At 32.1% G+C, this 15,973-nt stretch overlaps 1 protein-coding gene across 5 annotated transcripts in view; it reads right to left on the minus strand.

Moving 5' to 3' along the window:
• Nucleotides 1-15,973, minus strand: part of AP3B1 (adaptor related protein complex 3 subunit beta 1) — a 245,805-nt gene that overhangs the window by 161,762 nt on the left and 68,070 nt on the right. For all 5 annotated transcript variants that reach the window (XR_003909937.1, XR_003909938.1, XM_029942469.1 and 2 more), the window contains exon 7: nucleotides 7,438-7,620. Coding sequence is in view for 3 of the 5 variants with exons in the window: in XM_029942469.1 (XP_029798329.1) it covers nucleotides 7,438-7,620 (183 nt within the window). In the remaining 2 variants the exon portion in view is untranslated. The remainder of the gene's footprint in view (nucleotides 1-7,437; nucleotides 7,621-15,973) is intronic.

Genomic DNA, 15,973 nt, shown 5'->3' on the forward strand with positions numbered 1-15,973 from the left:
TGTGACTTCAGCTCTAGTCACAATCTCACTGTTCATGGTTTTGAGCCTAATATTGGGCTTGTGCTGACAGAGCACAGCCTACTTCAGATTCTCTGTCTCCCTCTTTCTCTGTCTCTCCATCACTCATGCTCTCTCAAAAAAAAAAAAAAAAAGGCTTGAGAAATACGAAAGCAGATAAAAAGACACACATTAAAGCAAATTTTTACAAGGTGACAGAGTAGACAAAGACTAAAATAGAATAACTGTCATTTGTGAAGCATATATAAATGACAAATGGAGCAAGAAAAAAAACTATAACTTCAAAAAATTCTACGAAATAAAAGAAGTAAATTTGTAAATGATATAGAATGATCCACATGAAGAGACAACTTCATTAACCTTTAGAGTTGAAAAAAAAACAGATTTCTGGGATACAAACAAAAAAATCAAATTACTTACAAAGGAAAAAAATGTATGGCTACAGGGAAAGCACTGTGAAGAAGAAGAAAAAAAGTATGCCAACAGCATTATATCCAACCAAGATGCCAAGTAAAAAAGTTACATGACAGGATGCCTGGGTGGCTCAGCTGGTTAAGCTTCCAACTCCTGGTTTTGGCTCAGGTGATAATCTCAAAGTTGGGGGGTTTGAGCCCCACATCCAGCTTTGTGCTAAAAGCATGGTGCCTGCTTGGGATTCTCTCTCCCTCTCTGCCTGCCCCTTCCCTGTTGGCGTGCTCTCTCAAAATAAATAAATAAACTTTAAAATTTTTTTAAACTTAAAAAAGCAACATGACATTTCAAATATATAAGCCCTAAGAGAATACTGATTTCACCAAAAAAGAGATTAAAATGTTACTATACAGAAATAATATCTGCAAAGTCATAATGAAATGAATAGATATTTATTTTAAAATGTAATTAAACTATATTGCAAAGATGGACTAAAACAGTGAAAGTATGAGACAATATATAACAAGAATGCCAACTCTTCCATTTCTATAATAGGAAGTCAATATATAATATCTAAAATTCATAAATCAAGAAACAGCATATATGCATATTGCTAAAAATATGCATATTACTGAGAAATGGAGAAAGTTTAATATAAACTTGTCTAAAAGAATTTGAGGTAGCTAACTAAATTCAGGCCTAAGGAAGGGTGAAACAGGAAAATGCTTCTTATAAGCTAGATGGTATCATTTAACTTTTCTTTTTTTAACCACATACAGGTCTACTTGGATAACATTTAAAATATATTTTTTATTTTTTATTTCTTTGAGTGAGAGAGTGTGCAGGTGCAAGTGAGGGAAGGGCAGAGGGACAGAGAGAATCTCAAGCAAGCTCCACACCCAGCATGGAGCTCAAGGCAGGGTTTGATCTCACAATCTTGAGATTTATGACTTGAGACAAAATCGAGTCCCATGCTTAACTAACTGAGGCACTCAGGTGCCCTGAAATATTTTTAATTGGAAAACTTCATGAGTTAAAAAATTCAACTAAAAATAAATTATGAACAAGAAGAATGAGGAATCTGTAAGATAAATGTTTCATAACTAATGGAGGGGGGAAACCCCACTTCAATATCTGCAAATGGTCCACAGTTTCCCAATAAACTGCATATTAAACTCTTTATCAATAGGTGCCTTAAAAAGTGCACAAAACACTTCTGTATTTGTATTGTAAAGCTCGGATTCTACCATATCTCCTCACTACTGTTATTTAAAAATTATGCACAAGAGTGAGATTCAAAGATGGTTTCTTAGTAAGACACAATACAAAATTTATTTTACAAAGAAAATTAACCTGTAAAGAAAATTAAAACTCAATAAAAAATCACCTCTAACATGTAGGTCCTGAAAGACAGGGCATGGTGGACTCTGACAGTACATTTGTATTTTCAAAAAAATGTTAATCAAGAACTATGTATATGAATTTTGTGTTCGGATTAGTTCTTATTTTACAACTATCCGTAAAAACTTGAGAATTTATCTTAAAATTACTTTAAACAAAATTCTAAACTGGAAATTTCTTATACCCATCTAAGGTTTTATATCTGAAATACAGATATATTGAGAGAAATAAAAGTAAATTCATCACTCCTAATTTCAAAATGGAATGCATAATGCCCCTAGAATTAGATAACCTGGATTCATAAGCAAAAACCAACTATGAGTACATAAAGTGTTAGGTTCTAAATCATGAAAGTAAAAAATAATTGATAATTCTTCCAAAACTGTCATCTGCTAAAAATAGTTTAACATTAAAGAGGTAGAATCATAAAATTAAAAACATTTCTCAGGCCCCAGAACCCAAGCTTTACTTTGGTTTATAATTAATACCACTAAAGGGTTTGGGGTCTTTTTAATACTCTTAAAATTTACTTGGTGTTTTATAACATTTATTTTCTAAAATTCATCTTTTCTAGTAACTTTCGTATTAGAGATTTACATTTATGCTTCAAGTATTCTCCCATAATAGGCCTGAATGACACAAAGAAAATCTTTAAGTAATTTTATATCCTTGAAAATTATACAAACTTGACCTAGAATAAAAAATTAAAAAAAAAGACAACCACCACCACCTACATGTACTGCAAACAGTAAGGTAAATTTGAGAAAATAAAAATGCAAATATGCATTTTAGCAGTCTCTTGAATTTATTAACCTAAAAGGTTTAATTTCCATTTTCCTGCATCAGCTTTATTTATAAAATGTCGTGCCCTATAAATACGCTGTTATTTTCTATAGTCAAGCACCCTCTTAACAAATCTTCTCATTAATATGTAAATTTAAAGTCAATCGGTCTTCTCCCTGACAGCCCCATGAATTCCTAGTGCACTGTATAATCGGCTTTGACTTGGCATCCACTATTTATCATCAAAGATGTCAGTTAGAAAAATTATGGAAAATGCACTGCAATTGATATGACTGCAATCTACTTTGTCAACACTTAATTGTTCCTCAAATCATACATTTACATATAAACAGCCTAAATACTGATCTATAATGATGCAAATAAACTAAATTAAAAATCTCTTCTGCCCTAAGACGCTGGTTTGTGTATGATATGTTCATCTGAGAACTTATTGACAAAATCATGTTACATCTCAAAAAGTGTTATGACTGATTTTCAATTCCTCAAAAAATAATTCTGCTACCTTTCAAGCTTATAAACAAATATTTTAAAAATTCAATGAGAAACATGATTTTTCCATTTGAAAAGCAAATTTAATTATAGTTGTTAGCTAACTGCAATATCTAAGAACCAAGGATGGGGGGCATGGGTAACTTCAAAAATGGCTTCAACTGCAATGCAGTGAGCAAACACAGAGAAACTTATTAAGTAAGCAAAAAGATACTTTAATTTAAGGGTCATGAGGTTATAGAATATAAAGGAAAGAACACTGATCTAGGTATCGAATTACTCTGTTTATATTTCTGGCTCCATATTTTATAAGGAATATTCTTTTACATGAGTTGTTAAACATAAAATGCTTCAGTTTCTTCATATATAAAATGGGTATAATAATTACTGTCCTATGTCAAATAAAATACTACAAAAGTACAATAAAAAAATACATTGCTAAATTTAAAGTATCACAATGGTATTTTTCACATATTGTCTTAGTATCTGAGAGAAAAAACTCCTGATTTTAATAAATTTAGTATTTAAAGGCAGCTTTTTCCTTTAAATAACTTTTAAATTAATATATTATTTTACTGAGACCGTTTTCTCACCTGTAAAATCTTTCATTTCAAGACTAATGGCTCTTTATATATATACAGTGTTTATTTAAGTGACTGCCTGTATGTAAAAGGGGATGAGGTGCTAGAATGACCACCCTTATATTCTGCTAATTTCATGAAAAAAAAAAAAAAAACCACACATTCAAGTTCTGATGGTAAAAGGATAAAAAAGGATGTTAACAAGTCAGCACTGACTATGCTAGTATACTGATTCGCTTTGTCTTGCTATCCTGTAACATTCTTAGCAGTTCTTTACCACATGTTTTCTACAATAAGAGAAGTGAAAAATGAAAGCAGATATAAATGCAGAATACTCCTAAGTTTCTTCCAGCTTTATGATTCAGCTTGCCAAATTTTAAAGTTAAAAATCTTCAAGTTTAAATCCTAAAAAGCTGGATGCAACTTAAAGTCTAGGCCATGAACTCTCCAAGACTGTAAGTGCTTGGACCACTCCCTCAAAAGTTGCTCAGTAAGACAGATTTCTAACAAGTCATAGAGAAAATCTGAAATGGATTAACACAAAGAATAAGTATGAACACCGTCTAAATGATGATAATCCATATGAATTTAATTTTATGAAATGTCTTTGTGCTAAAAGTCTAACATCTTGGACAATCCCTTGCTTCTCATACTGCAATAAAGGATGGATGACCTTTTCAAATCTTTCCTGCTGGCACTTAACAGAACACATATGTATACAAAGAGACTCAGCCTGTTATCTTATTTTGGGATCAACTGATACCACTTTAAATTAAGAAATAAAGTAAAATATGGTATCCAAAGTAAATTTATAACCACTAGAATGGAAATTAAACAGTTGCCAGTAAATGCCTCTAAGGGGTCAACCAGGAAGTTATGAAAAAGATGCCTTCTCTTATTTCACCACGTGTCACACCTCATTCTACAGTTAAATAAAAAAATCATGTTTATAGTTACCTAAACCCTTACAAATCTTATATTTTAGTAAGGTTTTCTTCTTCTCTTTCCTTTCGTTAAGACAAGGAATCCTTCTCAAAGGAAATCCGTATTCAAAGCTGTCTATGAAGGGCAGACAGGATGAAGGCTGCTCTGTCTGGACCAGAGGCAAGAACCCAGGACCTGCAGGGTCCAGAGCACGACTGCCCCCACCCCCACCCACCCCCCACGGGGCCTGGCCCCGTCACCTCTGGGCTGTGCCTACGGCAGTGTTCCAACATCCTGAGGCCTGAGGTGCACATTTGAAAACTAGGGAATTAGTCTATTAACCACATAATCTAGAAAAATGCCAAGGTCAGACTGCAAGGAAGTGACAAAGGAAAGAAATTACTGAGCCCAGTTTCAATGTACCCAGGAAAATGACCAGACTTCATCTCATGCTTGTAATTAACATACAAAGAATCCACATGTGAAAACACAGGAATACATATGGCCCCAATTTTTCAACTTATCTGTCAAAAGAGTAAATATACATGCAGTATAAAATTTAACTTCCTAGCTTTGTAAATAGCTTTAAATATGAATTTTATGTAAAATAACATGAAATATAATTCAAGGAACAGAAACACAAATAAAAAGACAAACTGCAAAAATAGAGATTCTAAAGTCTATTACATATTTTTAGAAGCTATGGCAAGCAAAAATGTATTTTAACTCTAACTTCTACATAATACCAAAGCAAAGGATCATTTGCATACAGATACTGAAAATTATGTGATGGTGATAGGGAAGTAAAATTTAAAATCTTATCAAATAGTGGCAGTGGTTAGACAAGGCAAAATTACTCTATGATAACCTTACAACAGGAAAACAAAATACCTTAATAGTACCCTGGAAAAGAACTGGCTGAAATCAAACAACCTATTATTATCAACAAAAATCTCTTGTCAAAGTTATCATTTACATGAAAGGGCCAAGACTTTTGCAGCACTGGCGGGTTCTTGCTTAATCCAGCATAAGTGCAATCAGAAGTTTTCTTTGTTCAATGATTAATACAATCAATTTTATATTAAAAAAAGCAATCATCAATTTAAGAGTCCAATGTGGCTGGAGACTTTTATATATGAATAATTCAAACAGACTTCAATTTCTAAAAAAAAATTTTTTTTGTATGTTCTTTATTTATTTTTGAGAGAAAGACAGAGACAGCGCTAGCAGAGGAGGGTCAGAGAGAAAGGGAGACACAAAATCCGAAGCAGGCTCCAGGCTGTGAGCGAGCTGTCAGCACAGAGCCTGACGCGGGGCTTGAACCCACAAACCGTAAGATCATGACCTGAGCCAAAGTCGGACACTTAACCGACTGAGCCACCCAGGTGCCCCAACATATTTCAATTTTAAGTGACCTAAATGCTTTCTTAATAACAAAATTAAGATGGAGTCAATATTACAAGTAGTCTTCTGGATAAAAATACACTTTTAAAATTTTTAAATACTTTTCAGCACTAACAATACCTAGTCACTATAAAAAGCACTGATGAATATTTTAAATATTTAAACTCTTAAACATCTGAAAGTTTAACATGTCATCTTAAGGTATGTATTATGAACATTCCTCTGTTTTACATACAGTTTCCACTTACTTTATTTCTAATTAACAAAAGTGAAATGTACCAAGCACTCAAGCCCTACACTTAAGTCTGTATACAAACTATCATGATATAATCGGGTGATTTTTGCTCTTTTGTTTTTTACACAGTTGATTTTAAAAATCTACAATACTGGTTTTAATTCGAATATAGTTGATACACGTTACATTATTTTCAAGTGTACGACACAGTGATTTGACAACTCTATACATTATGCTCTGCTCACCACAAGTCTAGCTACCATCCATCACCATACAACACTATTATAATATCAGTGAATATATTCCCTGTACTGTACCTTTCATCTCCATGACTTATTCATTCTGGAACTGGAAGCTTATATCTCCTACCCCCCTTCATCCATTTTGCCCAACCTCCCACCCCCTTCCAACAGCTTTCTAAAAAGATGAAAAATAGGCAAGATTAGAATGAATGTGCTATTCTTGTAATATTTAATGATTTCTTTTTTTAAACAAGTTTGAAGCTTACACTTAAATATTAAGTATATACACACAGAGACCTCTATTGCAAACTATGGAATAAAAATATTTCAACTGTCAATAAAGTAACAAGAGGTCTGTGTCTAGGTAGGTAAGTATGCCTCTAATGTTACTATGCACAAAGAAAACAACTTCATTTTAAGACATACTTAATTATTTTTACTAAAATTCTGTCAGCTTAAGTGAAAAAAAGGAAAAACATTTTAAAATATAAAACTGGAAAAAAGGTAGTTTTGAAATTCAGTAAAGGCAAGAATTCTCTTAAATGTACATGTGCTAGAATCACATTACCCACTTGTACAAGTGAAATCACTTGAGCATTTGAGACTTAAAGATATGAAAGCAACAAAGTGCAAAAAAAAATCCATAATTTGGCAATATCCCTGAAAACACTGTATCATGCTGCTGCTCCTAACAAGGGCCTCCTGCCAGGCATCATACTACAAGTTTATACACTATGTCATTAAGGATAGATCCATCAGTGCCAAAATAATGAAAAATTATCCTTGCATTTATATTTGTTTTCTGCTTTCCAAAAGAACATAAGAAAAAGAAGTCCTTCAATAAGTATGTGGATTTCTATTATCTTACTCCTATACACATTTTTAAAACCTCATCCATGTTCTTAGTATACTTCATAAGTACACTTACCTCTTTCCAAGGACTGAGAAACTGTGTACGAGCATATCGAGTTAGCATGTGGATTATGACAACCTGCCCCCACTCTTCTACGTCAACTAGTAAATTACAGAGCTTGCGGTAATTCTTGTGAATCAGATCTATTCTATCCGGGCACACTTCTTCAAAAGCCATCACAACACTGCCAGCTACCAGCTAGAATAGAAAGAAATAGTAACTCATTAAAAAATGTCTTTCTCCCTATAAACGATTCTATTCAGGTATTACAGCGATACAATCAGTGTAATGACAACGAGTATTTAAAGTATTCAGTTATTTAATTAACAAAATGATTGTTTAAATAACAAATTTTAAGTGTCACTCACTCAAAGAATAATTTTTATAGCGGAAACATGTCTGAAAAGCTAATACTTCCCTGAAGTATTACAATTAAAAGTATTAGCACTATAAATCCAAACATTTTTGTCACATTAAATGTCAACAAATTGTTCATACCTCGATGGACTCAACATATTTGTCATGTACATTTTTCATTTTTAAGCTAACCTAAATTCCAATCTAAAGATTCATTATTTAGTACGTAACATTCAGAAAAATAATCGAGACAATAACAAAGACCACATCGTATCAGTTTAAAATGAGAATGACAATGAATTTATCTTAAACTGTAAGTGTTTCTGGTATAAAACACTTTCAAATCTTCAACATTTTAATATACCTGTTAATTTTTTCCAATATAATTTATTTACAAAGAAAATACAAAGGCTAAAATTTGGGTACGTTATTATAACCTATATAACAATGTGTATAAATTGAAATAATGTATTACCAACAAAAGACAGCTCTCTCAAAGACCAATTAATGAACCATAAATGCTGTTTTTGTAATTGTCATACAAAGTGGTGAAGTTAAGATATCTTTGGTATAAAGATACAAGCTAAGCAGAAAACATAATATACAAATACCTCTATATATGTACCACTGATACATATGCAGTTAGCCAAAATATAATACTGCTGAAAAAATAAATTAATATCATATTCTTCCTAAACACTAGGGATCTTCATTTTCGTGTCTAAAATTTCCCCAATGATTTAAAATAAGCAATTAAATAGAAATGCAACTTACTGAAATGGTACTTTTTGAAAAATATTAGATACAATGATATTCGTATTTTTAGTGTTTGTCCCTCTACTTGGCTGACATTTAGTTTATTAATATGCAACCAACAATACAATTGAAAGAAAACAGCTCAGAATATAGACTTGCTATTATGCTAAACAAGTTTCCAGTCCTGTGGGGATTTTATGAATTACCAATCAGTATAAACGTGAAGCCGCATTTATTGACTCCAGCCCTGCCCATGTACTGGTGCCTGCTGGTCCCAGCATGAATGTACTTCAATCGAAAAAGCAAAGAATTGATTATTTGTGTGAACTAAATAAAAAATGTATTATACATATAATTTCCCATTTGCTATTGATATGGAAAAGAAGTTAAGTTCATGTTTTCATTTCTACATTTTGATTATCTTCTGCATATATCACTCTTCAAAAATTATATTCTGTGAAAATCATATTTCTAAATGGTTAGAATTAGTATTTAAAAACCTCTTAAAACAACTAAATTTATGACATCAAACTACAGATTTACTTAATATTTGTGAAACATATCTATCCATCTATGTATTTTATATTTAGGCCCATCTTACATTAAGATATATGTATCAATTGGTAAAGGATATTAAAATACAAAAATAAATAATACCACTTAGAATAAAATTGTCCATGAAAGTGAAGTAGCACTTCAACAAAGTTTCAATTAAAGAAATATTATGAAAAATCAAGTTATTTCGCCTAACACTAGATTTTTTTTCCAAGCATTTAGACACCAAACAATTAAAAGAAAAATCAACTACCAAATGATATTTATTACACCAAGAGCTATAGGTACAACGTAATTCTGAAGTACCAACAGATAACAAGAAAAAAGAAAATAATTACTGAAGTAGAAATAAAGTTTATGAAAACACAAAATAATTAGGAAGAATATAAAGAAAAGCACCTTAACAAAATAAAACTGACGATTTTAGATATTTTATCATATGGATTTAACAAACTGACCCTAAGCTAAACAATGCCAGACTTGATAATTTTGGTCTATTAAATGTTCAATACTCTATAAAACTTTTAGAATTAAAATAAAATGATCTACTCAGATTTTAAAACCAAAAATATTGGTTTCCAAAAAAAAGACAGTTAATTTCCATCTCACTGTGTCAATAGTAGCTTTTTATATAAGGGGGAAAATAAATCACTCCAACAAAACTAGCAATGAGCTCATCAAAATCAAATGCAGTTTTCCATTTATGTATTTTTTATATTAAAGCTATAAACATGGTTCATTTATCTTCCCTTGGTTGCCACGTTTTTCTGTGCTGTTGCTATGAACTTCAGCCATTAGCTGTGCTCCAAGGTAAACTACATGAACCATCAACAAAAGTGACACCCCATCTATGGAGTTCATATTTTCTCCAGATTATCTATGCTAGTTGACAAGCTGGTAATGAAAAAAATCACACTAAGCAAATGGTTCCTCTAATAACAATAAATTTTCTATAAAATTATGAAGGGTACAAAACGTTTCCTTGCATCTATTTTGTCATGAATTCTAATTAACGTTGCAAAAACCTGAGAGTGCTGGGTCATCACAAGAAGTGCATCAAGGTTTGATTGATAATATGGGATAAGTTGGCCAATGCTGCCAAGATTTTCTTCTCTTAAATTAATGGCCATCCAACCTGCCCTAATCATACAGCCCAAATGATATTCCCCTTCTTATTTCAATTTTCTTGAGGCATGGAAAATGCGAAAGATCAGTCATTTATCTTCTAATAGCTGGATAATAGATCTATCACAATAAAACATCAGCACAAAATCAGACATGTGGGGCTTTTTTTTGCCCACAACAGTGAAGCTTATACCAACATTAAATCAATAACCTATAAAATGGTGTCTTACTCCCATAATTTAGTTATGAACTACCAATATATTCATTAAATATAATTTTGTAGCTAAATTAAGGAGAAACTTTGTCTTAAAAAAAATACACAGACAACTCGGTTTTCCATTAAACACTGACCTAGTCTGTTTAAGAAACTCTGTATTCTATTAGACAGTTAAATGTTATCAAAAGGATTTCTTTAAAATTAACCTGAAAGGAAAAAGAAATGATACCACCCTGCTTTTGAGTTATTCTAAATAAAAGATGTCCACAGCTATGCTTAAATTGTTCACAAATATTGATTTCTACCTTTTAAAGAAAAACCAGAGAAAGCATTAAAATTTTAAAAGAGAATTTACAATTGAAAATCAGAAAAGGTGTGTAGAAGAGAAGAAAAGTGTTTAGTATATGTTAAATAGAGATCGTAGAATGAAAACAGTAAATCTAGGAACAAACAATAAAGAAATTATGTAAAGGAAACTTTTAACAGTTGATTGGGGGAAATGGAACATAAATAAAATATTCTCTTTTAATTTCACTGACTATAGCTGTGAGGTGTCTTGAAAATTTGCAGATAATATTCAGACAACAGTTACCTAAGTAACCCTAAAATGTTCTAGTTATTTTACCATAACCTTATATTTCTTAACCATGTCTACATTCCTTATACCATAACTATATTCCTTAACCCAAAGTGATATACTTTTAGGAAAGAACTATTCATATCATAAATTTTGGTCTTACTCTAGTAAAATGGAAAAAGCATTCTATTTTAATATGTTTATATTTTTACCTTTCCTTAAAATGAGAATTATAGGGGCACCTGCGTGGCTCAGTCAGTAAGCATCTGACTTCAGCTCAGGTCATGATCTCATGGTTCATGGGTTCAGGTTCCACATTGAGACCTGTGCTGACAGCTCAGAGCCTAGAGCCTACTTCTGATTCTGTGTCTCGGAGATGGGAGGTGCTACGCCAGGAGTCTCCCTCTCTCTCTCTGCCCCTCCCCAACTCGTGCTCGCTTGCGCTCTCAAAAAAATATTAAAAGTAAATAAATAAAATAAGAATTATAGAACTGATTGTCTTTGAGAACTTAATTATTAGAAAGTCTTCTTTTAGGCTAAAAGAAGCAACAGAAGGTATATCTCAAAGTCAATATGCTAAGTGAAAAAAAGTTTTTAAACAGATTAATACTTTTCAAATTTATATTTGTCGGCAGCAATAGCAACGTCAAGATGACGATAATAATCCCAAAAAGTTCCTGCTGCTAACAAATAAATTCCTTTTCAAAATGAGGAAATAAATCAGATCTGGTTCTCCTAAGTGGGAAATTTTTAAACAAAAATTATTTGGAATTATTGCTGTTTTAAATGTCAATACTGACAATAATTTGGGAGAGAAAGGAAATACAGTTATCTTCCTTCAACAAAGAATTATAAGAGACAAGACTAAGTAATAATAAAGCTAAGATCCCTATATATAAGTGTAAATATCATAATGTTTTAAATCTTTCAACAACAGAATGTAACATACAAAGGAAAAAATTATCAAATTATATGTAAGTAGAAAAATAAGCCCTAAATGCCGGAGAGTTATCTTTCATGCCTATATCATAAAACCACAAAGACCTGAGGCAATCAGGAAAAAACTGCCCTTTACAAAAGAGTCAGGAGTCGGTGGTGAGCAAAAGAAAGAACTAAACAGGAGAAAGAGAAAGAGTATTCTAAGTGTAAAAACACTGTCTCAGATGCCTATGGATCATAGTGGATTACAAAGTAGAAATTTTGAGGGGATAAGATGGAGGGTGGATTCAATTAGACTGGAAAACATTTTTTTCAAGAAGAAAACAGTTAAAAGAGAGGTGGAGGAAGAGGAATTCCTTAGAAAATTTAAGGTGGCAGAAAAAAGAAATAGGAGGAAATTCAGGATCCTAGAAGAACAACAACTGAAAAAACAAAATAACTTTAGGACATGCACTCCTTCCTATATGCTTTCCCTCAAAACAGCCATCTAATAAAAAAGCATACTGTGATATTCTGGCAGAAAGGGTGTTCTTGTACTAGAATCTTGCAAACTATCTCACATTCAAACTACCAAACCTGTCAAAACAAATGTAACGATGTAAGTAATCTATAAGTGTTGAAAACAGAAAATGAAAATCCAAATAATTCAACTGATGAAAATTACCCACAAAAAAAATTAATGATAAAACAAAAGAAAACACAATACTCCAAAATGAAGTAAGTATCCCCAAAGAAGCATATGAAGATCAGAAAAAAGAACATGAATCAGAAATTTATAAACAAAGAAAAGAAATAAACAAAAGACATCAGGAAGAAATGAAACAGGAGTCGACTGAAACCAGGAAAGAAACTAAGAGGAGAAGAAAATAATCAGATATGATGATTAAACTGCAAGGTACCCCTGCAAGAAAACAGCTGAATGGAAATTTAATAAGGGGATTTAAAGAAAAGTAGAAAAAAAACAAGACAGTGGTTGAAATGTAAGACAGGAAAAGAAGATCCAACCTACATAAAATTTAAATCCCTGAAGAAATAAAAATAACAACTAAAACAGAATTAATGTTTAAAACTATAATCTTAAAAAAAAAACACTTTGCCAGAAATAATGTAAGTTCTGAACCTACATTTTAAAAACACTCACTGAGTACCAAGAAAACACCGACCCACATCAGGTAACCCTGAGACACCATTTAAAACTATGACATTAAAAAGATAAAGAAGAAATCATCAGGGTCAGCATCTTACTTAATGTGGACACATTAGAGACACTTTCCTTTAGACTGAAACAAGACAAGGATGTCCACCATCTCTACTACTATTGAATATTGTACTAATGTTATTAAGTACACAAGTATATAATTACACAAGAGAAATTAATTAGTCATGAGACTTGGAAAAGAAAAGGTAAAACTATTAGCAGATAATTTATTTTCTAGAATAAACCATGAATAATATAACTAAATCAAACAATAAAAGAATTTGATAAAGAAGTAGGATATAAAATTACCATATAGAACATCAATAGGTTTTTTTAATATACCAATATAACAAGTTCAATGATACAGGGATGAAGCAATTTCAATTTACAGTAATATCAAAGAAGACTGGGTATTAATACAATTCCAAACTAGTATTTAACTCAGTTAGCAGTCCACATCTCACTACTCCCCACAGAGATACATGCTAGCAATTCTGAAACACTTTCTCTGTATCTTGTGACTAAACAAGGAAGTAAATATGTTGTGGATAATGAAAGCCACATTTTTTAATGTTGGAGAAGGAAGCCGAAAAGGTAGGAGGCTAGAAGGAATCCTGGGCTGCTATACTGGAATTAGAGGCATCTGTGTAAACTACTGTCACTTAATACAGATGGAAAAATAGATATAGATGTCCTCTTAATTAAAAAATATATAAACACGTAACACTTCAGGAAAAAGAAGTGCCTCATATAAGAAACCATCAAAGCCCCCAAAAGATCTACCTGTGAACACTGAATATGATGTATACCATTTGGGAAGCAAAATGTTAAAAATGATAGTAAACACATAATTATCATCACTAAAAATATAACAAATTAATTCCACAACCATTTGACAAATATTAAATACCTACTTTGAATAAGTACTCAATGTTAATGGTCAGAAATGAATAACTGACTATCCCAAATATACAAAAAAAATTATCCTTTACATTCCCTTTTGTGTCATTTATTTATTTGGAATATTTATTAACTCCCTTTTATGGTGCTAGGCACTATGATGAGAGTTTTATACACAACAGCTCTTTCAACACAAACAAAATTTTATACATTAGAAATTATAAGCCATACAAATTTGGGAACTGAAATTTATGAAGGCTTAATACAGAGCTACAATAGGGCAGAAGTTTAGGACAAATCCAATTCTGTCTAATTCCAAAGATTGCAATTTTTGGCTGTGAGGTTATCTTGTCTGGGAAGACATGAACACATCATATACATTTCATTCATGATTTCATTCCTGGGCCACGCAACAAATTTCTTTTAGTCTATGAAGTAACAGAAATCATGGTAAATTACATTAAAATAAAGGATCTGTTTCTTATAGATCTTACTATATTCTCCACATTTCTTAGCAAATGTCTTGCATATCAAAGAAACTAAATGTTTTTATATTATTACTAAAACCAAGTTAAACATAATACTGATTTCTAATCTGGGTCCTAGAAGAGGGTAACAAGTATGCCACACAGATGACAAAAAAGGAGGGGGGCCTGTGTGGCACAGTCAGTTGAATGTCCAGCTCTTGATTTTGTCTCAGGTCATGATCCCTCAGTCATGGGACTAAGCCCCATATTGAACTCCATCAGAGCCTGCTTGGGATTCTCTCTTCTCTCTCTCTCTCTGCCCCTCCATATACTACTGCTCTCTCTTCTCTCTCTCTCTCTTTCTCAAATTAAATAAACGTTTTTTAAAAAGGAATCAAATTTCTTTTCTGTCTCATTTAGTGGAAAAATCTGTATTAACTCCTACATTACATCAAATACTATAGAAGAAATACAATGAAGATTTCTATTACATTATAGACAAAAAAACTGCTGGACGGGTTAGGAATGATATCCCTATCTATAATTTCATGTAAAATACAGTATTTTCAAAGTACATAGTGGGGGGCGGGAAACGACATCGTGAAAAACTCATTAAAGGAATTAAAATGTTCTAAAAAATGTATTTACTTAAGGTTAAAAAGGAAGCAGTAAAGGAGAAATGAGGAACAAAAAAGGTATGTAACAGAAAAACAAGTAAACAGCAGCCATAAATTCAACTATGTTAATAACATTAAATGTAAATGGATGAAACCATATAATCAAAAAGCACATACTGTCACAGTGAATTAAAAACAATTTCCAACTATATGGTGTCTATATGAGACACAGACATTAGATTCAAAACTACCAACAGGCTGAGAGTAAAAGCAAAGAAAAAGATATATCATGTAAACAGCAACCATAAGAAAGCTCACATGCTGACAAAATAGACTTTAAAACAAAAAGTGTTATTAGAAATAGAGAGACATTTATAATGAAAAAACGAAGGTAAAAACAGTTATAAATATATATGCATCAAACATCAGAGCTCCTAAATATATTAAACAGTGACAGAACTGAAGGGGGGAAACAGACAGCTCTACAATAGGAGACTTCAATACATCACTTTAAAAAATGGATACAACCACCAGGCAAAAGATCAACAAAGAAACAGAAGACCAGAGCAACACTAAAAACCAATTAGACCTAACATATATCTATAGAAATACACCACCCACCACCAGCAGATTATACATTCCTCTCAAGTGCACAATGAACATTTTCCAGGATAAACCATATGCTAAGCTATACAACAAAAGCTGTATGAGGCTAGTGGCTACTCTATTAGCTGCTGTGTACAGACACGCTTGCTACTTGATGGCAGCATCTTAAGACAGGAAGGAATCCTCTTCCTCCATAGTGTGAGCTGCAGGGGTGGGTACAGAAGCCTCCATAGAAGA

This window comes from Suricata suricatta, chromosome 6 (genome assembly GCF_006229205.1).
Source record: "Suricata suricatta isolate VVHF042 chromosome 6, meerkat_22Aug2017_6uvM2_HiC, whole genome shotgun sequence".
Classification (NCBI taxonomy): domain Eukaryota; kingdom Metazoa; phylum Chordata; class Mammalia; order Carnivora; family Herpestidae; genus Suricata; species Suricata suricatta.